Source organism: Oncorhynchus kisutch, linkage group LG11 (assembly GCF_002021735.2).
Source record: "Oncorhynchus kisutch isolate 150728-3 linkage group LG11, Okis_V2, whole genome shotgun sequence".
Classification (NCBI taxonomy): domain Eukaryota; kingdom Metazoa; phylum Chordata; class Actinopteri; order Salmoniformes; family Salmonidae; genus Oncorhynchus; species Oncorhynchus kisutch.
The window spans coordinates 46,819,803-46,845,370 of NC_034184.2; the positions used below are offsets into that span (position 1 = coordinate 46,819,803).

A 25,568-nucleotide genomic window follows, 5' to 3' on the forward strand; every position below is an offset into this window, starting at 1 on the left:
GTGGATCTTTGCTCCCTGGTTTTCTTTGTCCTGGCAGTCTGGTTCTTTGTGTGTAAGCAAGTTATCTGTGTTCTGGGGTGTATTCACTCGGGACCAAACGGATCCAAACGTAAGCAAACAAAGCGGAACAGGGAGGGACCTTCCTGAATTTCTAACGGTTTGGACTAATAATTACACACCTGGTCTGGACCTCTGCTGTCCGGTGTTCAGTGTCCTGCCCTGTGATTCTTTACCTGAATTATTTGAGCCCTACTGCCCTATTGCTAGATCTTTTAAACTATAGTGATCAACTTCTCTGTCATTTAAGCCATGGTGTACCACTGCTTGGTGATGATGTGGTTTCATTATATCATTAATACTTTTACATTTCAATCTCTAAACTACCCTAATATTCCTTTCTGAAAATAGCAGATAGGTTGGGCACATATGCAAATGCTTTAGTTGCCTGAATTTGATAGTAAAGACACTGTAGCAAACCCATATTGGGGTTAAAAACCATGTAAAGTATCTAATATGCACTTTAAATACACTAAGTATTCATTTATTCATCATGAATTAAATTGCCAACAATGTTTTTACTTAAAAAATATATATAAATATTTACCAGGAATATACATGTCAATCATTCCCTCAGTTTTTCTTTCACCATTAGCAGCTACATTTTGAATGACTGGCGTATTGTTAACTTAACGATTTAGGAAAGTTCGAGAACGTGCAATTACATTTCTGTATTTCTATCAATTTATTTAGCCATTTGGTTATCATGGCAGCATGGTTTGGTAAGAATTGAGAAGGTTGCTGACTCATGTTTTGGGTCATGTACTATACTTGTAGCTTTTTGCCTAGGGTATATTCTCAATGGCTGAAATGTACAGAGCAAACACCGTTATCTATTCCATGGGATATTGTTCGATCATTTACATCAAAAGTCAAATGTATTCATGTGCCAGATGTTGCACCCTAATGATTTATGAATTGCTTTGAATAACTACAATGGATTGTCATTCAAATGTCCAGGGGTAGAAATGGAATAGTGTGAAAAGTTGTCAATTTCCTCCAGTAGAAAAATACAGTGCAACCTTCTTTGAAATATCCTTGAAAATATTTGAACAGGTATATAATGTAATCCTGGTGAAGCTTACTATGAAAGAATAACAAATCAGTATTATTTTTGTGTATGTAAAATATCCTTTATTGATATTTTGCAAGCATGATATATGAGTGAAAAGACTTGAGAGTAACATTTTCTTTGCCACCGAGGTAAAAAGCTGTGACAAAATCGAATCCCATCCGTGTTTTATATCAAACAAACATCTTTCAGTAAAAACACTCTAGTTCGGTCATTTATTACACTCAAATTAATGTATCACATTTGATTAATGGTAGGGAATGTTTGAACTAAACAAATCAAACGGGAAACCCTAACACCAACTGTAATAAATTACCACAAAAAAAACACATGCATGTGTACACGGCATAAATAATATATAGAAAGTCCATATAAAAACACCATTTAAGTAAAATAAAGGAGCAAAATTTCCTTGGGTGGGATTCAAATAGATTATTACAGTGACGAATAACACTGTAAAGTTATAACTTAAATGTCAAGCAATACCTTGTATTCTTTAGAATAAAATATACAGATATTCCTGTCTAGGTAGGCTATCAGAAAACAGACATGTATTTAATGTACACAGACATCAAAGGGTAGATGAATGACTTAAAACTATACAGTATGTGACACATGATACTTACTGCTGAGGCACAATCATTTTTTAAGTTGTTTGTTCAGTTATTTGAACACCTTTTTGTTTTCTAAAAAAGAAGATCGAGGAATAGTTTCTTTTTCCTCCTGAACATGTGAAATACACATGAATTAGATTTGTTCTTCAACATGCAATTTCTTGACAATGTATAAAAATCGGGTGTGTGTGTTTAGTACATGTGTATGTATGTATGTTCATGAGTAAGTGTGTGTTCAGTTGGCAACTCAGTAGCGATGCTCCCCTCGGGTCATGTGTGACGAAAACTCGTAACGGTCCTGACTGCGATGGCCACAGAGGTTGCACTCGAAGGGGTCTCGGAAGCCATGGCAGCCCATGTGGATGGTGTACATCACATGGTCTAGGAAGAGGATGCGGCAGTGTTCACAGCAATATGCCCTCACCTGCTCCCCCTCTCCACTCAGCACCTTGAACCCCTCCGAGGCAATCTCAATACTGGCCCGCATGGCCTCGTACTGCCGCTGCTGCTCCTCCTTCCCCAGGGGCAGCACGCCATTACGTACCCCGGACGTGATGTGGTTTGTCAGGTAGATGAGGCCTGAGGCCCCGACACCTGCCCTCTCTTCATTGTTGCTCTCCGTGTCGGTGGAATCCTGGCCACTGTGGCTGGGGGAGCCGTCCTTCTCGCTGGAGGCTGACTTGGACTTTGCGAGCAACAGAAGATTTTCGGCTGCGCTGTCCTTGGCTGACAGGCCGTGGCCCTCTGCAGGGGGCTTGTGGAGGGGGTACATGGAGCCCATGACCCCCATGTCAGAGGAGGTTGGGGAGGTCTGGATGAGCGGTCGGAGTGACTCGGCACCCAGGTAGTTGATGGCACTGTTGATGGCCTGGTCGATGACATGAGGCTGCATCAGTTCCCCCGGGCCACCCTCGAAGGAGATGTCGGAGAGGCGTTTCTCACCTGAGGGTTAGAAAGAGAAAACAGATGAATACCAATGTTAGACTACAATTCAATTTTTTTTAAACTCAGTTTCCTGATATCAAACATTACAAGGACTTATGTTTAATTGTGGTTCTAGTGGTCAGTTTATTGGCCACTTTTGACATATTGAAAAGTGATTCTCTTTATTTAGAATATTCCATTCTTTGCATTTTTCTCATGGCTGATTACTTAGTTTTAGTTGTTATTTCTGACATGTTTTGTAAATATATTTTTCTTGTTAGTTTAAGAAAGAGTAATCTTCAGATACATGTATAATACACCAAGGGTAAGGATCAAGTTGAAATCAATGAAAATATTCTCTTTGCTCAACTTAAATAAAGCTCAAACATTGTTATAATGATATGCAGATTCCAGGCACAAGGGTGATCATGCTGAATATGTGCTGTTTAAAAAAAAAAAATCTTATTCTGCAGCGCAAAGGTAGCAAATCCAAATGCATCAAACTGAAATACACAATTCTGACAATTGGAACCTAAGTCCTGTGCTTTACATGTTTGTTGGTATGCGAAGGTAGAAGACTTTATCCCTTACCTACAAACTTCTGTGGCATAGTGCTCTTACGTTTGGCTACATTATTAGCTAGTCTGTCTAGCACCAAGGCTCTCTTAGATCCCATCTGGCTTAAGTCTTCCCTCTGCTCATTCTGGTTGCTTTCTTCCTTTACTACTGGAAAGCAAGACAGAAAAGTAGGTTTCAGAATCAAAGTAGTGAAATCTGACCTGATAAAAAGTATAATTACTGTATAACAGGATCTTGCTACAATTTGCTAAAGCATCCCTCCCTGACTGTAGATACATGGCACAATGATGAGGAGGCCTTTATTGACAGATGTGCTGCAGTTGGTATACATTGGCCTTACTCACTAAGCAAAGCAGAGTGATCAACCTTTCTCATCATTTCCTCTTCTTAACCTCTGCACTCTTGCCCCACTTCCTAATGTTGTCAGTTCAGTCGGCTACATGTACATCCGCCCACAATGGATCTCTCCTTAGTATAAAGAGGTCATTTTTACGTGAGCTACATTATCTTACTATAAAAAGCTACATTATCTTACTGTAGTTATTTCACTTTAAACCATGTTCCACATTCACAAAAGTCTTATAAGATTTTAAGCAGAACTGTCAATACATTTTTAACAAAACATGAACTGAAAAGAGCACAGTATTTTGTTTTGTCATGCTTTTATTTATGGTTCATGGACTCACAGAATGAAGTAGTACAACTTGAAGGCCACCCAAGAAAATAAGCTGCTGCTTTTGTTTTTATACCACATTTCCTTACTGAATAAATTGTTTCCCCCTTTTAGAATAACTGGATATGAGTCAACAGTAACAGCAAAAAAACACTCCAATATATTATGGAAGCCTTGCATCGGAAGAGAAACATTTATTCTGCAGGTAAATGTCATTAAAATCGAGCCTGACCTGTTGGAAGTATTGTTGCAATTTCAACATTGTTGGTGCATTAATGTTGCCACCAGAGTGAGTCCTGAGTGGTGACGAGTAGTCAAGTTCAAAGTAGGTCAACAGTGTGGGTGAAGGTGAGAGACTGACACACACTAACCTGTATAGATGCTGTTCTGCAGCCCCATGCACTGGAGGTAGTTGTGACACCGCTCCTTGTGTTCCTCCAGAGAGCTACGCTGCTTGTAGCTCCGCCCACAGTAGGCACACTTGTGGGGTTTTCCAACTGCAAGAAGTGACAGCGGTGAGTATTGACAGCATTTTAATTGAGAGCCATTTTTCAAGCATGTGAGATGTCCATTGTACTGTCCATATTGTGAGTGGTGTACATGTGCATATGTTGTATTTTGACTTATAACAATGGCATTCTGTTTCATTCTCCAAAAGGCCCAGTCCCATGTTTCATTGACATGATAAATGTCATGGTTTTATAATCATATCTTTGCAGATGACCTATATCCCACTGGGCAAAGACGCCAATTCAACGTCTAAGTCCTCGTTGATTCAACTTAATTTCATTGAAATGACATTGGAAACAATGTTGATTCAACCAGTGTGTGCCCAGTGGGATGGTTCCCACTCCACACTAAGACCACAGAGTACAGGGCAGGTGTTCCCTCACAATTCCACTGGGTAAGTACCACCACCTGGAAAGTTGATTAGGCCCTAAACGGGAGAAATTGGACTGAAACAGGGAGGGACTACATGGATTACATGGTCCATTTTTTGTTTCTGTTTCAAAACCTTTTTAAAATGTTGCGTGCCCTAATGTCCACAACACACTAACCACTAATCCTATCCTCCTAACTCACCAGAGTGGGTACGCAGGTGACCGCTGAGGGCGTCTCTCCGGCGACAGGCATAGTTGCACAGGTGACACTTGAAGGGCTTCTCTCCTGAGTGGAGCTTGATGTGACGTAGCAGGTTGCCTTTCTGGGTGAAAGAAGCGCCACACTGGGTGCACTGGAATGGACGCTCTCCTGAGGACAAGAAACACCACACAGCAGGTTGTTAGGGCCAGCACACAGGAGCAGCTGCCACTCATCTACAGTATGTATCAACACTTTAAATGTAATTGGCTCATTGCAAATGAGTGTTGGCATATTTTTCACTGACAATCACACCTTTGTAATCTCACAAATACATAACTGCAGTATAGGTGTCTTTGTGAGTTATGCAAATATTATCATGTAGAAAATAGGAATCTTTTCAGCAAACTCTTGTTTTATGAGCTCGGACACAAAATGACAATAATGTACATTACAGCAGATTAGTATTTTGTTTGTAAGAGTAGGCCTATATGAATGGAATTCTATGCTTTATATAACTGAGGGTTAATGCAAAGTGTTGACAGTGTGTGGGGAATGTATGAACGTGCTTTCTCTTTTGTCATCATACAGTATGAGATGGACCCATTTTTGTCATTTGTATCAGTTTATCAACCATTCTGAGTTTGTCATTTTTTGCATTGAGCCGCACCAATGTCGGCTCAGCTCAATGAGAACAGCCTCTCTTCAGAGAATAATGGGCCAGGTGTAGAGGCATTGTCTGAATTTTGCTATCTGGATGCAAGAACTAAAGCATCTCCAACCAATAGCACCACTGTGGATGTGAATGTGGGGTCACTGTACCGCAAGACTCCCAAGCACTAGTACACGGTGAATGATGGAGGAACTCTGAGCACAGGCCAATCAACCAACCTATGAGGGTTTGAGAGCGGAGTGACACTCCATTTCTCCATGCACTCCCTGGCCCTGAACCTCGGAGCCGAATGGCGCTCTGATCGAACAAGAGCCTTTCAGACTCAGGCTGCCAGTTCCGTAATGCACCAGTGCCTGGGTCAATTTGATCAGAAAATCTCTTCTTTTTTTTCTCTTCTTCTTCGTCTCTAAAATAAGAGCAGCCCATCACAATGCAAATTCAAGCTCATTTGAATAAAGTGAAGGAAACACTTTGTGTTGAGAGCCAGTCTTCCTGATCAGTGGTTCTGGAATAAACCAATATCTAGCCTCTCTGAGTGTTGTGGCATTCTGTGAGAAGGTTTTAATATGGCTTTTTTTCTCTCAAAAGGCCCCATAAAATAAGAGTTACCAGTGAAGCAGCAAAAATATAGAAAAAAGGAAACTCATTAAAAATGCATTTCAGGAGCAGAGACACCACAGAATATTTTCTATTTAAATAGGAGGCACTTCATTATATATTTTATTATATGTTATTTTGCATTTACATTAGTCTAGTGTTCCTTTCTTCCATTTTGGGTTTCATTAGTTTCTAAAGCTTGACAGTTAAGTGCCTTTTTGAAAAATGTTCCCCGCCACTGGTTTGGGTTCATTACAATAGAATATCAATTCTGAATTTTGAAAAACTTGTAATACTCGGATAATTGCCATTTTGTGGAGATTCCATTTAATTGCTGCAGATATCCTGTTTTTCAACTGTGATATAAGGGCATGTTTAGGGATTATATTCATCATACCTTTTCAATCTTATCACACAACAAATTGATCACGAGCCACTTCTCTCACGTGATCATTTAAAAGAACACTCCGAGAATTATAATTGTATAGTGGCTTCCCTCAGTCACCAATACAGAATATAGTGTAGATACTACAAATGACAGATGACATACTTGACTATATTTCAATATTTCAGTCTAAAACATCCCTTTACCGCATTGTAGACCAATATAATGACTATAGCACAGTAACTATGGGAAAATATGCCTCTGAAACTAATCCAAACCAATGAAAGTTATATTATCCACATAAAAAACTCAACAATGTTTAATAACACATTATCTACTCATGTTAAGCTCTGCCATCATCGAATAGCTCCAATTGTTTAAGTAATAACTTTTACAAAAACAAGTATTCAACTGCTTCATTGCACCTCAATTACGGAGAAGTGACATGGTAACAGTTAGCAGCTCCTGGTGCTTATCTCGTTGAACTAAACACAATCGGTGGATGCCTAGCACTGTAGCATGGTAGCCTACTAAGTGGTACTTAGTGGTCAAATATTCAAAAACATATTTATTAGGTGATAAGCACGTAATTGCCATTTTAGATTTCCAAGTCAATATCACGTAAATGACGGACTCTAAAATAGTGTGAAACCCCAATTACTTGTGTTGAAGCCTATAACTCATGCTCTGTAGGCAACTTTGGAATAAGACCTAAGAACACAGACTAACCCTTACAGTGCTCTGTCTACTGCTCTCAGTGTCTCAAGTGAAGATAAAGACACTGACAGAATCCATCTCATCTTCTCTACCCCACATACACATAATCTCTCTGTAAGGCTACCAGTGAGCGTAGCGTGGGTGCAAAGTAAGGGCGATGAGTATCGCGGATGGCTTACCAGTGTGGCTTCGCTTGTGCACCATCAGCACATTGGGGCCAATGCAAACTATCCCACAGATATCACACTTGAGCTTCCCGTTGGGCAGGCGGATACCCCCAGCCGAGGAGTAGGGGCCCTTGCTGTCGGGGCCGCCTGCATGGGAGCCGTTCACTTTGGCCCCCGAGGCATCGAGCACGCGCAAGTCTTCCGCACACTCCTCCTCCTCCTCCTCGCCATTCATCATCATGTCAATGGCGAGCCCATTCTCCTCGTCACTGCGAGCCTCAACTTTAATGTTACAGGCTGGAAAAGAGGGCAGTGGGCCACTGTTTAGAATAGGAACATGTTTCTGGGGGACTATAGCCTAACTAACTGTGTAGAAATATGAGTACATTACTATATTACTATTTGACTAGATGTAAATCTTTGACTTTCTATGGGACAATATGTGACTTTTTAGTTTAAGGGCATGTGTCTATGTCTCCCTCTACTTGACTGGTTGTTTTAGTCTATGAGGTCTATGAACACCTGTGAGAGCATGCCTCACCTCCAATTAACTTACTGATAGGAATAGTTAATTGCGGCGTGAGAGCATTTATATCAGCACTTTCTGTGCAGCAATCCTCAATTCAACTTTATTGGCTGAGTACACTAGGACAAAACTTTGAAACAAATTTGCTGAACTCATGCAGTGGGTTCTTGTGATCAATGTTCCAGATCAAACATAACAGATGAATAATATAGATTTCTTTTAAACGTTTGCTAAAGAAGATGGTGAAACTATATACTGCATCTCTCATCATCACTCTTCTGTGAAAATGACAGCAAGATAAACAGGAAACAGAGACACAGGAAGCCGTGTGAAACTAAGGATGGCAGCGGTGTCAACCAGACCAACAAACTATGATAAAGGCACACACAAACACGCATGCACATACACACATACACACACACACACACACACACACACACACACACACATAAAACAATAACTTAAAAACACAATATCTGAACACATAGCCCATTAGGCTAAAACTGATTGAATCAATGTTATTTCCACATCATTTCAACAATAAAAATTCAATGTTGAATCAACGTGGAAAATTGATTGGATTTTCTTTTTTTTAAGTAATCAAAGTAAGGAAATTTTGTATTTTTTTCACCCAACTTTTACGCTAAATCCAATGACATGGTGAACTGTTTTTGTAGATTTCATGTTGAATTCACGTTAGGTGACAACTCAACCAAATGTAAATCAAAACTAGACGTTGGAACTAATATCGATTTCAACTGCCCCCATTGTCACTTCATCCTGGCGCCGGGTTTGCATAACTGTTGTCATTCTTTTCAATGGCTTTGTAACCAGACTATGGCATGACAATCATTTGAATCGACGATTATCGTCTCAATAAAAGCACACGTTTTAAACGAGCGAGTGTAAAAAGGAAATGTGACGACAAGTGCCAAATACTGGAGGGAATAAACACTTGAAACATGGCAAACCCCTCAACCTCATTTGCATTTCATGGTGGCTGATTTCCTCATGTGTCTACCTTGTTTGTACACCCAAAGAGGAAGAAGTGGAAATAATGAATTATAGGAATCTATAGGGGGAAAAAGGGGAAGCGTCAGAAACGAGGCCTGCCTAACCAAAATACCAAGAATTATGGAGAAGTGACAGAAAGGGAAGCACAGACAAGGAATTGTAAAACGGTGTAACTGAAACTTGAATCTTTTTTTTGCAGGACGCTTGTTTTCACTGACACTTTGAAGGGAACAAGCTTCCATAGTGCGTGATTCATCCAGTGAAAGCGGAAAGGCAACTGGTGTGAACGCAGTGACTTCCTGTTGCTCTCGAACACAACTTCATTATCAACCCAACACCACCATCTTGGTGATGCTGGATGAAATCAACATTTGGTGTACAGTACTATGCTAGCTATTCAAATAATCAAATTCAACATCACATTGGTGATAGTGGATTGACCAAAGAACAATTTGTGTTAGAATTAGTTATATTATGCTAACTGCTGAAATACTGTAAGTTCAGGGCAGTATAATGCTCCTCCCTCGCCTTACAACATTTTGTCTGTTGCCCTGTTGTCACTTTGCAATTGGACACATAGCCTACATGTTTTTCCACTGAGCAGGCGAGGTGAAGAGAACACAAACCACACGCCTATAGAACACAAAGGAAGCTAGCTAGATGAAAGCAGAAAGGCACGAAATAGAACAGAAAGAGAGAGCGCACCCCAGGCAGCGAGGCAATGATAACTGTGAAGAGCATATTTTCAATAACCACTGAATTAAGGCCTGCATGTCTCCAAACATGTTAGGCCTACAGGTCAGCCAGAACAATAGACGTGAAGATGACTGGGTGGTTGGCTACAACATGAATACAACCATTTTCCAACTTCTACATGATTACAGTAATGAGAGAAAAATATGTTCGTACCTTCTATGTGTTTGCTGTTCGGTTTAATGTAATGCATAAAACTTGTAACGTATTTGGGGGCTCGTCTGGGATTTCACTTATTTATTTGCATCAGAGAAAACAAGTGATATACAGCAATACAGAAACAATTAAATAAAACATTTAACGATGTGCAGGCGTGGTTGTATACAATACATAATATACAATACATAATATACAATACATAATATACAATACATAAGAACAAAAATAAGAACGATTTTTAAAACCGAAAACAAAACCTACTAATTATGAATGTATAAGTTAATTGATCAGTAATCACACACGCACAAAAAATGTGCTTTGTTAAAGTGTGTGTGTGTGTGTGTGTGTGTGTGTGTGTGTGTGTGTGTGTGTGTGTGTGTGTGTGTGTGTGTGTGTGTGTGTGTGAGAGAGAGAGAGAGAGAGAGAGAGTTACAGTGCCAGTCAAAAGTTTGGACATACCTACTCATTCAAGGGTTTTTCTTAATTTTTACTATTTTCTACATTGTAGAATAATAGTGAAGACATCAAAACTATGAAATAACACATACGTATGGAATCATGTAGTAACAAATCAAAATATATTTTAGATTCTTCAAAGTAGCCACCCTTTGCCTTGATGACAGCTTTGCACACTCTTGGCATTCTCTCAACCAGCTTCATGAGGTAGTCACCTGGAATACATTTGTTAAAAGTTCATTTGTGGAATTTCTATCCTTTTTAATGCGTTTGAGCCAATCAGTTGTGTTGTGACAAAGCAGGGGTGTTATACGAAGATATCCCTATTTGGTAAAAGACCAAGTCCATGTAAGGGCAAGAACAGCTCAAATGAACAAGGAGAAACAATAGTCCATCATTACTTTAAGACATGAAGGTCAGTCAATCTGGAAAATTCCAAGAACTTTGAAAGATTCTTTATGTGCAGTCGCAAAAACCATCAAGCGTTATGATGAAACTGGCTCTCATGAGGACCGCCACAGGAAAGGAAGACCGAGAGTTACCTCTGCTGCAGAGGATAAGTTCATTCGAGTTAATTAACTGCACCTCAGATTGCAGCCCAAATAAATGCTTCACAGAGGTCAAGTAACAGACACATCTCAGCATCAATTGTTCAGAGGAGACTACGTGAATCAGGCCTTCATGGTCGAATTTCTGCAAAGAAACCACTACTAAAGGACACCAATAAGAAGAAGAGACTTCCTTGGGCCAAGAAACACGAGCAATGGACATTAGACTGGTGGAAATCTGTCCTTTGGTCTGATTTGAATGATTTGAGAATTTTAGATTTTTGGTTCCAATCGCCGTGTCGTTGTGAGACGCGGAGTAGGTGAACGGATGATCTCCGCATGTGTGGTTCCCACCGTGAAGCATGGAGGAAGAGGTGTGGGGTTGCTTTGCTGGTGATTTATTTAGAATTCAAGGCACATTTAACCAGCATGTCTATCACAGCATTATGCAGAAATACGCCATCCCGTCTGGTTTGCTCTTAGTGAGACTATCATTTGTTTTTCAACAGGACAATGACCAAAACAACACCTCCAGGCTGTGTAAGGGCTACTTGACCAAGAAGGAGAGTGATGTTGCTGCATCAGATGATCCCCCCCGACCTCAACCCAATTGAGATGGTTTGGGATGAATTGGACTGCAGAGTGTAGGAAAAGCAGCCAACAAGTGCTCAGCATATGTGGGAACTACTTCAAGACTGTTGGAAAAGCATTCCTCATGAAGCTGGTAAAGATAATGCAAGAGTGTGCAAAGCTGTCATCAAGGCAATGTATGACTATTTTAAAGAATCTCAAAAATAAAACATATTTGGGTTTGTTTAACACTTTTTTGGTTACTACATGATTCCATATGTGTTATTTCATAGTTTTGATGTCTTCACTATTATTCAATGTAGAAAATAGTCAAATAAAGAAAAACCCTTGAATGAGTAGGTGTGTCCTGGATACAGCCCTTAGCCGTAGTATATTGACCATATAACAGAAACGTTGAGGTGCCTTATTGCTATTATTAACTGGTTACCAATGTAAATAACTTGAAAATAAAATAAAAGAGAGCCGTACACTCTAGAGCTCAGATGCAAAAATGTAATTACCAACGTTTTGACAGCCAAGCTGTTTTCTACTCCGCTAGCCAGCACCTCGTCTTAATAGGTGTGCGTTTCTTTTTCTTCTAGACCAATGTAAATAAAACACTAAACAAGTATTTTTACCCATACACATACCCGTGTCATATTGTCTGATATACACACAGCTGAAATGTTGTTTCAGCCAATCAGCATTGAGAACCCAAACTACCACGTTTATAATTATTGTTAATTTGACTTAAATGTCTGACGTTGACATTGAGAGGCAGATTTAGAGATTAATGGTAGTTGTTTTATTGCTCTCATTGTTTGTCCTTCTCTGTGTGATTTAACACTTGCTTCCCAAAACAAGTAAATCAAGGTGTGTGACTGTGTGACAAACATGATATAAAGTCAAAACCCTTCTATTTTTTTACCAGGCATGTCAGTACAATGATGTCCTACACCGTCCAAACCCAGACGACGTTGGGCCAATTGTACGCCATCCTATGGAACTCCCACTCACTGCCGGTTGTGAAACAGCCTGGATTTGAACCAGGGTGTCTGTAGTGACGCCTCTAGCACTGAAATGTAGTGCCTTAGGCTGCTGCGTCACTCGGGAGCCCCCCTTCTTCCCATCCCGAATTTTGTCGCAATTTCCCCATACTGTATATCTCTGAGAAGCTACAGCACAGCAGTAGTAGTTCCCTCTGCCTTGCTAGGTTCAGTGCTATCGACCTCAGCTATGTGATAGTGAGTAAGAGAGGGGCTGAGCGACAACATGCGGGTTGGTGTAGAGCACTGAAGCTCAGGTATCTTTCCAGAGACTTTCCATGACAAAACCCTGGGCTTATTTACTTTACTTGGAAGTTAAAGAAATAAACATACTTTTCAACACTGTAGGCTATCATATAAAATCAGCAAAAAAGAAATGTCCTATTACAGTCAACTGCGTTTATTTTCAGCAAACTTAACGTGGAAATATTTGCATGAACATAAGATTCAACAACTGAGACATAAACTGAACAAGTTCCACAGACATGTGACTAACAGAAATGGAATAATGTGTCCCTGAACAAAGGGGTGGTCAAAATCAAAAGTAACAATCAGTATCTGGTGTGGCCACCAGCTGCATTAAGTACTGCAGTCCATCTCCTCCTCATGGACTGCACCAGATTTGCCCGTTCTTGCTGTGAGATGTTACCCCACTCTTCCACCAAGGCACCTGCAAGTTCCCAGACATTTCTGGGGAGAATGGCCCTAGCCCTCACCCTCCGATCCAACAGGTCCCAGACTTGCTCAATGGGATTGAGATCCGGGCTCTTCGCGGGCCATGGCAGAACACTGACATTCCTGTCTTGCAGGAAATCATGCACAGAAGGAGCAGTATGGCTGGTGGCATTGTCATGCTGGAGGATCATGTCAGGATGAGCCTGTAGGAAGGGAACCACATGAGGGAGGAGGATGTCTTCCCTGTAACACACAGCGTTGAGATTGCCTGAAATGACAACAAGCTCAGTCCGATGATGTTGTGACACACCGCCCCAGACCATGACGGACCCTCTAACTCCAAATCGATCCCGCTCCAGAGTACAGGCCTCGTTGTAACGCTCATTCCTTCGACAATATACGCGAATCCGACCATCACCCATGGTGAGACAAAACCGCGATTCGCCAGTGAAGAGAACTTTTTGCCTGTCCCGTCTGGTCCAGCGACGGTGGGTTTGTGCCCATAGGCGATTTTGTTGCCGGTGATGTCTGGTGAGGACCTACCTTAGAACAGGCCTACAAGCCCTCAGTCCAGCCTCTCTCAGCCTATTGCGGACAGTCTGAGCACTGATGGAGGGATTGTGCGTCCGGGTGTAACTCGGGCAGTTGTTGTTGCCATCCTGTACCTGTCCCGCAGGTGTGATGTTCGGATGTACCGATCCTGTGCAGGTGTTGTTACACATGGTCTTCCACTGCGAGGATGATCACCTGTCTGTCCTGTCTCCCTGGGCATCTTTCTTTTGGTGTTTTTTAGAGTCAGTAGAAAGGCCTCTTTAGTGTCCTAAGTTTTCATAACGGTGACCTTAATTGCCTACCGTTTGTAAGCTGTTAGTGTCTTAACAACCATTCCACAGGTGCATGTTCGTTAATTGTTTATGGTTCATTGAACAAGCATGGGAAACAGTGTTTAAACCCTTTACATTGAAGATCTGTGATAATTTTTACAAATTATCTTTGAAAGACAGGGTCCTGCTGAGTTTACTTAGTAACAGCTCCAGCTTCATTGATTTGATACATTGGTACAAAAGAGACGCTACATTTCTAAATTCATAAGCTATACTGAAAAAAAATATAAATTCAAAGTGTTGGTCCCATGTTTCATGAGCTGAAATAAAAAATCCCAGACATTTTCCATAAGCACATAAAGCATATTTCTCTCAATTGTTGTGCACAAATTTGTTTACATCCCTATTTCTCCTTTGCCAAGATAGTCCATCCACCTGACAGGTATGGCATATCAATAAGCTGATTAAACCACATGATCATTACACAGGTGCGCCTTGTGTTGGGGACAATAAAAACGTTTTGTCACACAACACAATGCCACAGATGTCTCAAGTTTTGAGGGATCATGCTGACTGCAGGAATGTCCACCAGAGCTGTTGCCAGAGAATTAACGGTAGAAATTAACATACAAACTTCCTCCAATGTCGTTTTAGAGAATTTGGCAGTACGTCCAATCGGACACACAACCACAGACCATGTGTAACCACGCCAGCCCAGAACCTCCACATCCGGCTTCTTCACCTACGAGATTGTCTGAGTGGGGGTGGAGGTCTGAGTGGGGGTGGAGGGGGGTTGCTGAGGTTTATGTGTCTGTCATAAAACTCTTTTGTGGAGAAAAACTCATTCTGATTGGCTGGGCCTGGCTCCCCAGTGGGTGGCCCTGGCTTCCAAGTGGGTGGGCCTATGCCCTCCCAGCCCCCCTATGGCTGCACCCCTGCCCAGTCATATGAAATCTATAGATTAGAGCCTAATGAATTTATTGCAATTGACTGATTTCCTTTTATGAACTGTAACTCAGTAAAATACATTTTTGTTCAGTATAAGAAAAGAATACACAGGAAACACAGGTAACTGATAACAAGTCATTGGTGTTGGCTTAGATATCTAGTGGGGAAGTAAAAATAGCCTGTTGGAGGTTCCTGTAACAGGGCTTCTTTTCTCACTGCCTGATGAAAATAGGCCAGTGTGTGCTGACTGTGGAAACAACCACATGTGTGTAAAACCACGTTAATGCCACACTGAACATGACTCCTTTGAGTGTGTCAGTGTTGATTAGGAGCACCAAAAACAAAGTGGACTTTTCTACTAGCCTTGAATTTCCGAGAACTCAAAAGCTTAGCACTCGGGGATGAAATAAACACGGTTGTCGTGAATAACTTAATAACTCTAATGATTCATAGCGAAAGAGAAATTGTGTCAACAGAAAGAACTACTGTGACATGTCATTTTACTGTCTGTGTGACTGTAATGACCAAATATATATGTTTTAACAATTGAATTCAATAAGGCAACTTGTAAAGCATACTTGTGAGATGATTTGTCTTGTAGTCCCCACACAAGGGGAATACTTGTTGTGCTTGTTGACTTGTATGGTGAGGCAACGTAGGATGAACCTGGAGACGCTTTGTAGGACGAACCTATGCTAGCTTTGGAAAGTAAATGGAAAACTGCAAAAAGCAACCAGGCTTTGAGGTCTTGAGCTTCCGTTATACTTTCAGTCTCCCTGTCTCAGTTACACGATCCTGTGTGCGATCTGCACTTCAGGCCCATAGCCTTTGTACCACATGATCCTGACAGATAATAATAACTCCCTGATGCATTTGGGGTTGATCAGCGAGCCAGCGATGCACTGCATAGATATAACAGTCACTTCCTCTCACACTGGTGATTAGATCTTCAGGGAGTGCAGAGCAACACATATACACAAACACTTACACTCGCTCACACTCAAAGACCAACACATACAACAAACACACACCCTATTGTCTATGTTTAGGCCAAACTCTCTCCTGATTCAGGACCTCTTCAAAATACTATAAGACCAGATATAGAGATGAAGAATCATTCAACCTGTCCTTAAAAAACAAACTCAACAAAGAACACAATACAATAACTTTTATCACCTCTCAGTGAATTTACAAAAACATGTTGAAAGTACTATGGAATAATGTCTGTAACGACATTCCCAAATTGATCAACAAATATCATTCAATTCACTTAGGAAGCGCGCATAAAAATTCTAAACTGTCTGACTGTGATCTCTAAGTCATAGTCCCCATTGTGCATCAGTGAAGATTTGAGTCATTTGAGCTGTTTTTCCTAATATGTAAAATCTGCCAAGTGAAATGACTAATCATAGGCTCAGCCACAAAGACAGTCATATGGAGAAAGCCATGGCTGACTAGGGCAAACCACAGCAGCATATGCCTGTGCTTCCCATGGCCTACTCTTCTATCTCTAGCTCAACTGCACACTTGCACAGAGCCCCCCCCCCTCCCAAAAGGCGCATTTATGACCAAAATATCAGGAAGTAGTAGGGCCTAGTCCATGTAATGCTTTCAGAAATGTAATCAGCTGGTGGATCATGAATAAAAATTGGAATTGCAGCTGCTGGACGTGAAAGCCTCATCATGTCTTATGATGATTGCTCCGCAACAAATGCTGACCGACGTGTTCACGTCAACTAAGGTGAATCTTGATAAAGACACGTGTGTACTTCATGATAGGTAGGGCAGTTACAATAAATCCCCGGTGCATGACAATGGGCATCCTTGTCGTAAACTATGGCACGCTGGCAAGGGCTGGAGTTCCTTATGTGTGCTGCTGAGTTAACAGCTTGACAGTTGAAGTGAAAGCGTGTGTGTGTGTGTGTGTGTGTTTGCAGGTGCGTTAGCAGTGCGGTGGTGCGATGCACTGGGATGTGCCGTGCTGATCTCTGAACTCGACTCTGCTCCTGAAGTCTTTATCTCCTGGAGTGTTGAAACTGACTGATGGCAAGTTCTTCTTAGGAAACTCTTGCACATCCTATTTCAGTTTCCTCTGCTGTGACATGTTATTTGACAGACGCCGCCTCAAAGTGCAACGGTACACGACAGCACACCGCTATCTGGAGCTAATACAGAAGGAGCGACATTCTGTATTGTAGTTATCACAATGGATCACCGACACATCCCACAAAGACACCCTAGCTATTGGTTGCATGAGCTACTGTACTTTTAGGCATAGAATATGATATGGTTCACCTTGCATGCAGGTAGGGGTGCTTTTCACAAATGTTCCCATGAAGCAACAATTCAAATCCCAAAACTCCGTGTGGTAAATGCTGCCTGGTGTCCCCTGATATCGCAGTCATGTCCAGAGTTGAAATAAACGTGTACATCAACTAATGCTAATATTATGTCCATGATATTCCCTGGCTTAATTTAGTAACATCCTCATATCAAGGGCACATTAGCCATTCCTTAAGGTTTTGCACATCATGAGACGGATCAGAGAAATGTGCAACCTTTCCTGCCAATGACCTAAATGCATCAATAACTTTTAGATTGCATGTTCAAAAGAACTGTGTTTGGTTAAAGTGCCAGATTGCAAGTAATGAGTGGATCTAAGGGATTGTTGTTACATGTGGCAACCGCTTGTTGGGATGCCGTTACGAAATGTTATGTTACTAACAAAATAGTTATGTTACTAAGACATTTGTTTTCATGATATGTGCAGTGAGCTCCAAAAGTGTTAGGACAGTGACAATGTTGTTGTTGTTTTGGCTCTGTACTCTGAAATTATACAATGACTACTAGGTTAAAGTGCTGATTTTTTGTAGAGTCTGTCAGCTTTTGGGGGGGGGGGGGGGGCGTATTTTAATCCATATTAGGTGGACTGTTTAGAAATTACAGCACATTTTGTACATAGTCCCCCATTTTAAGAGACCTAAAGTATTGGGACATATTCACTTATGCTGAGTGTACGAAACATTAGGAACTCATTCCTAATCTTGAGTTGCACCCCCTTTTGCACTCAGAACAGCTTCAATTTGTTGGGGCATGGGCTCTACAAGGTCTCAAGACAATTCCACAGGAATGCTGGCCCATGTTGACGCCAATGCTTCCCACAGTGGTGTCATGTTGGCTGGATATCCTTTGTGTAGTGGACCATTTTTGATACACAAGTGAAACTGTTGAGCGCAAAAAATCCCCAGCAGTGTTGCAGTTCTTGACACACTCAAACCGGTGCGCCTGGCACCTACTACCATACCCTATTCAAAGGGACTTAAATATTTTGTCTTGCCCATTCACCCTCTGAATAGCACACATACACAATCCATGCCTCCATTGTCTCAAGGCTTAAAAATCTTTCTTTAACCTGTCTCATCCCCTTCATCTACACTGATTTAAGGTGGATTTAACAAGTGACATAAGGGATCATAGGTTTTACGAGGATTCACCTGGTCAGTCTGTCATGGAAAGAGTGAGAAGGTTACAGAGGCATAAATACCCCCCCCCCCCCCCCCCCCCCCCCCCCCCCCCCAAAAAAAATGCTAACCTCCCCTGTTGTATTGGTGGGAGGTTTGCATTTGGAGGGGGGTATAATATTTACGCCTCTGTAATTTTCTTACTTTTCATTATTCACGATTCATTCAGGAGTATCCGTAATCATGGTATCATCCACATGAATGTAGAAGTGTTTGGAAACATATTTATGCTTATTTACAATAAAGGTTATTCCAAAATGACACTACATTATTTACCATTAATTTCTATTGGGCACATAATTATCTGAAACACGACCCAAATAAAACAGCAAATGCATCCAACAAATGTATAGAGTCAAACCTTGATGTAGTCATTGAGTTATAGAAATATGGGACCAAATACTAAACTTTTGACTACTTTAATACACATATAAGTGAATTTGTCCCAATACCTTTGGTGCCCTAAAATGAGAGGACTATGTACAAAAAGTGCTGAAATGTATTTTAAGTGTAGGCGGGTGTAACAAACACAGGTATTGTTAATTATTAATGTATTTTGTCATGTATTTCCACATCATTTTAAAAAATATCATTATTTTCATTATTATTAATAGCAACAACAGTGCTACTACTTTTGTCCTGAGGGTTTACATATTTCTGAAGGTGCTCTGGAAACGGCTAGGTTTTGTGGTATACAGGTAAAGGTTTGATGGATATACTGGTCTAGGTGCAGCAACTTAACTGGTTCATAGGCCTACTGATGTAGGAGTGGTGCATTAGGGAAGCACGGTGAAACTCATGTGATCTGTCACTCACCCATGCCTTCTTTGTCACCCCTGTTGTTGTGTTGCAGATTGGAGCTAGCAGACAGGTCCTCTGGGATGGGCATGGCCTCGTCGTTCTCCTCAGACACATCATTGGGAGGGGGGCTGTCCCTGCCTACATGGGGAAACACCAGCAAACCCATTAGCCACCAGAACATGGTTCATTATTGCTCATAAGATAGAACCATAATTATCTATAATCTATTACATGTGGTATGACTGTGCCACTCAGCTTGGGCTCTGTGCAACTCACGCTGTGCTTCTCTGTTCTACCAGACATGCTCCTATACAGAGCCAATTCTGAAAACAGAAGCTCTTACCTGGCATCTGAGACATCTCCTGTGCCTCCTCCGTCTCCATTCGGTGCAGGTACTCTAATGGGATAGAGAGACACAGAGATGTAGATGTGTTTAAATGCAATCAACGGCTCCGCAGGGCTGAAAAAAACACAACATTATAAAAAGCCACAGCTGACTAAAGGGGTGACCTCTCTCTGTACAACTCCGTCACCCCGGCAAGATCACTCTTGTCACACCGAAAGACACACCACTGTCCCCCACATTACATTACAAAGAATTACAGACATTTTCATTACAAGTCTGACAGAGAGGGCGGGCTGGGAGAGTGGCTTGGCCCCGCATGATGGGCTATGGCGATGGGGGTGCTGGGAAGGGGCTTTCAGACCACATTTGTTATTTATTGTTAATTTCCTGCCACGTAATCATCCACAAATGCAAACTGACTGCCGCAAAATTAAGCAGAAAATTAACTGGCCCTAGGTCACTGAGGATGCGGCTGTTTGCCCGTGCCAAGCTTATCGGCGCTCGTGTTCGCTCTAATTTACTGAGCATGCATCGCTGAGCGCGCCACTACCCGAGCGCAGACATGTGCGAGAGGAGCCACAATCAGAAACAACGAGAGAGGAGAGGGAAAAGATAAGAAAGAGAGAGAGAGGAAGAGGGAGACAGACAGTCCGAGAGAGATGCAGAGCGGGACCCGGAAAGAGAGAGCGAGACAGAGAAAGATAGAGAGGGGGAAGATACAGAGATAGAGAGGGGAGGGAACCAAGACTGACAGGGAGTGTGCCAGAGAGCGAAAGTGGAGAGAGAGAACCAGGGACAGAGAGATCGATAGAGGAAGGCCGAGGGGCCCCGAAGTAAGTTTCTCTCGCACAAGAGGAGGCAGTTTAATGAAGAAGAGCACATCCCCTGGCCAGAGCCTGCTGCATATCTGAGGAGTCACCAGTGCGCGTGGCCCCATTAATAATGCATCCCCCTCAAGCCTGCAGCAGATGGGCACAACAGCCTCAGCCTCGGCACCGCCACTTCAAGAAGGCCCTTGGTGGAGCCGCTTGCCCGGCCCAGCCAGCCACACAGGGAGAAGTGAAGCTCCCTAAAATAGCGAAGCAAGCCCAAGGGAGAAGGGGAACCTAGGCCTTCCTGTTTTACTGACAGATGGCTCCACACATTTGGAACAAATAGTGGGAAGCCACCAAGCAGCCCCCGCCGCTGTTGCAACGCACAATATTCAGCGGACAGGCGAGTCGAGGTTGAGTTCCACAACCCACAGACACCCAGGACTCACGTGGGGGAGGTGGTGGGGGGGGGTTGCAGAGGGGGTGGGAAGGGCAGAGGTCATTAGTGCAGGAGATGTGGCGCAGAAAGCACAGTTGGTGTTGCGTGCTGATGTGTGTCGATATAAGACTAAGAGGCCATGCCTGCGTCATCATTCTTTAGCATCTGGAGTTTGGAGGTCGAGAGGGGGTGGTATTCTCATGTGCCCTTTTTTTCTGGGCAGATGGTGCGAAGGGAAATACTGATGGTGTTGGTGGGGGACTTTGACAGAAGTGAGAAATGCATTCCCATGTTAAACCACAAGCGAGTTGTGTAGGCATGTGGAGAGCAAGGTGCATGAAAACATTCAGGAAGTTGTATATTCACCCAAAGTGACACCGTTCTTACTTTTAGTACCTGATGCTAGATTCAAGTCATGTTTATTCCCTGTCTAAGGTTCACCGTAACGTTTCATTTTGATCCACAGGCCTTTGTGAAAAAAGACAATTAGTTGAATTTCTTGCTCTAATGTTTATTTTTTCCCTTGTTGATGATTCTCATTATATTGTATATTTTGTGGATGGTTTCATTCAGACAATATTCCAGAATGACACCACCTTCTAAAGTCCAGTATGACAAAACAAGGCACTAACGGCAACAGCTGCTTTATGAAAGTGCCTCATAAAGGGCAGGAAGAGTCATGGCAGTGGGTTTGAGTGCGCTTACTAAGGGGAGGAGAGACAGGAAGAGGGCTGTGGGTTCACAACACCCTCAGTCCTAACTCAAGGGATTGTGTGTGTGTGTGTGTGTGGGGTGTGTGTGTGTGTGTGGTGGGGGGGGAGCAGGGTGCGAACACATGAAAGGGAGCAGTGGACTACACCAGCACACTTTGGATAATGGGAGGAAGTAAAAACGGACAGACAGGGTTTTATAATATAAACTATAATCTAGCAACTCATATTCATCGTTAAATGTTGGAATATCAACAAAAAAAACATATGCAAATTACATGGGGGCTAATACCAATGAATAAAACAGTCATATATGAAAATCAATACAATCTAGTTGGTGATATAGAACATCAGGCTAAGTTTTTCATATGTTTTTGTTGTTGGTGAAAATTAAAACAAGAAACGTATCATATCAGGTATTCTTACTTGAAATGTTTTTGTTCCCAAACTATTATTAGCATATGCTGCTTCTGTGAGAAGTGTGATTCAAGACTGTACTTGAAAATACTAATTTGTTTCTCCAGAAAATTTGTTTTGACATATGGCATACAAAAGACAATCACTCATTTGGACAAGAAATTAAGAACAATGGCTTTTGTGGCTATTTTTTCCTAAAATACAATGTTATCAGTTTGATTAATATATTTTGATAATGAGATTTTTAAAAAATGGATATGACATTTTGTGTACTGAGTCCCACCTCATCCATTGCGGTGTTAAATAAAACAACATTTGTGCCATAACTCGCTCATGCCTTACCAGCGACCCACCTGTGGTTCCAAACCCACAATTTGGGGAACCATGCCCTACTACACTATACCACGTAATATAATAAACAGTCAAAACAGTCATCTTTTAATATTTATAGAGCAATTTCTCATTGGAAATTAAGGAAATGTGTCGCCATGAATTGAAAGATGATCATCTTACTGAGCAGATGTTTGGGCACCTATTGTAAGGGTTGGAATGGCTACATTACAGGGGCGAAATTAGTTTCCTTATAGGGTCTTCAATTGCATCTGACACACTTCATTACACTCGTATTCAGTGACGATCATTTTAATAACTGCCTTTCTTTCGCTTTCCCCTTCCTCAGTCTGCTAGTAACAAGGAAGTGGATGTGTCCACAAGCATGTGTTTGCAGCATTTCAACCATCCTCAAGAAGCAGATACATAACATGTCATAATTGTGCTATGGGGTGGGGTGCAAGTCATTGCTTGATTTAGTCATAGTCATTTCAATATACTAAGTTGATTTCATATGAGGGCAAGTACATTTGACTCGTTGTTGTGTTTTTAATTTTGGATTCATTTTTAAAATCAACTTTTCAAAAGTATGTAGGCTACTACCATCAAATTGAAATGCAAGTGTTTAGCTGCTCTAAAAAAAAGTGAGTACCTTAGAGAACACCTGCTCTTTCCGTGACAGACTGACAAGGTCAATCCAAATGAAAACTTCAGTCAGTTTTTTGCCCAGCGGGAGGCTATGTTAACAAAATTGAAATATTGTTATCAACACATTAAATCAAGTTAAAACAATATCAACGTGGCTTTTGATGCTTTGTGAGAACAAACTGGACAATGCGCAAATGATATACCTTCTTATGTTTAACCAAATGAATTAGACTTGAGTTGGATTTTGCATTGTTTATTTATATAGTTCTACATTATAGGAATATAATAACCTACGAGTTAAAGTTTGTAGACTTATATGTCCCAGTGCACAGAAGTGTGAGAAGTTTTGTGGACTTGTTTCCCCAATTTTTCTCTCAAAATGAATCTTCCTTTGGTGTTTTTGTTGAATGTCAGTTTCACAACATGTTAACAGTTACTTGAGTCCTGCCCACCAATACTATCTCAACACACAAGTCATGTTCAGCTCAGACCAACCAATGGTTGCGAACGTCTTTGGGCACCTTGAAACAGGACTTCGAAGTGTGTGTGTGTGTGTGTGTCTTTTTCATGTAACTTTGAGAAAGCATAGAAACACAACATTTTTTAAAATCCTGTAGGCAACGTAGTATAGCTAATTAGTTTAAGCAGTTTCATTGAGGAGTGTTAATATAATGTTTTTGCGTTTATTTGAACTCAGGCCTACTTCGTTTGATTTGTAATAATATGAAGTGGACTTCGGAAATAAGAACTCTTGAATGACATGAAGCTTGAATGACATTAAGCAAAATAGTTATAATTAGATATTCATTCTGGATGCGCACAGTTGCAACAGGTGTTGATCTGGTACGAAAAGTGAAAGGAGTCTATGTAAAACTTGCAAACCACAAAAACGTATTTTTGTTTTTATATTAACCATAATTATTTTAGACTTAATCGTCAATGGCAAGAAATATAACCTAATGATTCTATATGGTCAAGATAATTGTGAGCAATTCCTGCAATCTCCAAAAAGGAGTATGGGAAAAGAGGAACATTTTCCATTATTCCATTATTTTTCTAAGTGCGTTTGATATTAACTACAATGCTGATCAAAATTGTATAACATTCATTAAACATTACAGTTTCTCTGGACTTTTTGGTCAAATCCGTTACATGCGCCACTATACAAATACTCGCATCACAGGATTTCAGACGCTCGCGCACCTGCACCAGACTTCAGGACAATGTTTTCCAATCCGCTACATAGTTCATTTTTTTAACGAGTAAGGCCCTTTCTTACTATTTAGAAATAGGAATAAACGCTTTAAATGATTTCGAAGTTAACAAGCATCGTGAAAGTTACTCTACCTGCTATTCCTTGAGTTTGCAATATGAAGTTCTTCCAACTCTCCCCCGCTCCATGTGCAGAAGTTCGAAGCGCCGCGGCAGCCCCATGGAACTCTGCCCTCGGTCCCTCCCCTCTCCACTGTACTTCCTCTTTCCAGCCTAACATTTCTATGTTTCTGTGCTCGACTGAGGCATTTTGCTTGCTTTTATCCAGAGGTCGAGTCTGCTTGGGGAGTGGAGGCAGCAGCCCTTGGCTCTTGCTTTGTATCGTGCCAATAAAAGCTGACACCCAGTAGACCATTACTGGCAGCCATGCATGAGATGGGATGAGGCGCACAGGAGACTGGACGATTCATTGTTTATTTATTTATTTCGTAGAGAAGGATGGGGACTCCTCACTTGCATATGAGCAGCTCCCCTTCTGTCACCTGTTCTGGCATCCTATAAGAGTCACAGCGCAATTAAAACGACAACTGTGTTGGTTTCAAATTATGTTTAAACAAATATTGTGACAGGTACACCACAACCATTGTGGAAAGTTGCATCTTTCCATGTGCTTTTGGAACAACAAATGCATATTATCACATATACTCAACCCTATACTTTTATACCATTCGAACACATTTCATTATTGAATCATGAATAATTCAGTGACATGATAGAAATGTAGGCTAGCACGCCTATGCGCTTAATCACCCAAGGTTTTACATTGTTATCCCATCTTTCCAGTAGGACAGAGACCTCTGAGGTGGCAGTGGTTTGCTGAAAAACGAGAAAACAATAGATAAGTCTCTAGATCAGGTGATGCTAACTGATGATAATGCTCTGGTCTAGAAGTCTAATTTGAAATCATTTATTCCAAGCAGCTCTGCGATTGAAAAAATGTGAAAGAAAAGTCAAATGTATTAAACACCTAATAACTCTTTAAAGAGACTCCTAAAGACAAGCAACCAATTGACTCATTGCTACTGTCTCATTGCTACTGTATATATATACTGATTTTGTATCAGCTGCTTCCTTGTTTAGGAATACCTCAGCATGTCCCTCCATTGGCAGACTGGGCAGTGTGGATGGATTGCACGAAGAAGTGCTGCCTCTCTTCGCCAAATCCCCCACCTTTTTACTCATGTCACTACTATATAATTGCATTTTTGTTTAGTG

At 41.3% G+C, this 25,568-nt stretch overlaps 1 protein-coding gene across 3 annotated transcripts; it reads right to left on the minus strand.

Moving 5' to 3' along the window:
• Positions 1-1,165: 1,165 nt before the first annotated feature.
• On the minus strand, positions 1,166-24,736 carry ikzf1 (IKAROS family zinc finger 1 (Ikaros)). Of its 3 annotated transcripts, XM_020494975.2 has the most exons (8): positions 24,429-24,723; positions 19,723-19,776; positions 19,395-19,517; positions 7,551-7,835; positions 5,003-5,170; positions 4,291-4,416; positions 3,259-3,393; positions 1,169-2,685 (listed from the first exon to the last, which is right to left on the minus strand). In XM_020494975.2, the coding sequence occupies exons 1-8, from the start codon at positions 24,706-24,708 to the stop codon at positions 1,991-1,993; spliced, it is 1,866 nt and encodes a 621-aa protein (XP_020350564.1). In that variant the 5' UTR covers positions 24,709-24,723; the 3' UTR covers positions 1,169-1,990. The 3 variants fall into 3 exon arrangements, with proteins under 3 accessions (XP_020350568.1, XP_020350564.1, XP_020350567.1); XM_020494978.2 differs by lacking the exon at positions 7,551-7,835 and having other exon boundaries at positions 24,429-24,736; XM_020494979.2 differs by lacking the exons at positions 4,291-4,416; positions 5,003-5,170; positions 7,551-7,835; ... (1 more) ...; positions 19,723-19,776; positions 24,429-24,723 and adding an exon at positions 4,152-4,282 and having other exon boundaries at positions 1,166-2,685.
• Between the last annotated feature and the right edge of the window lie 832 nt (positions 24,737-25,568).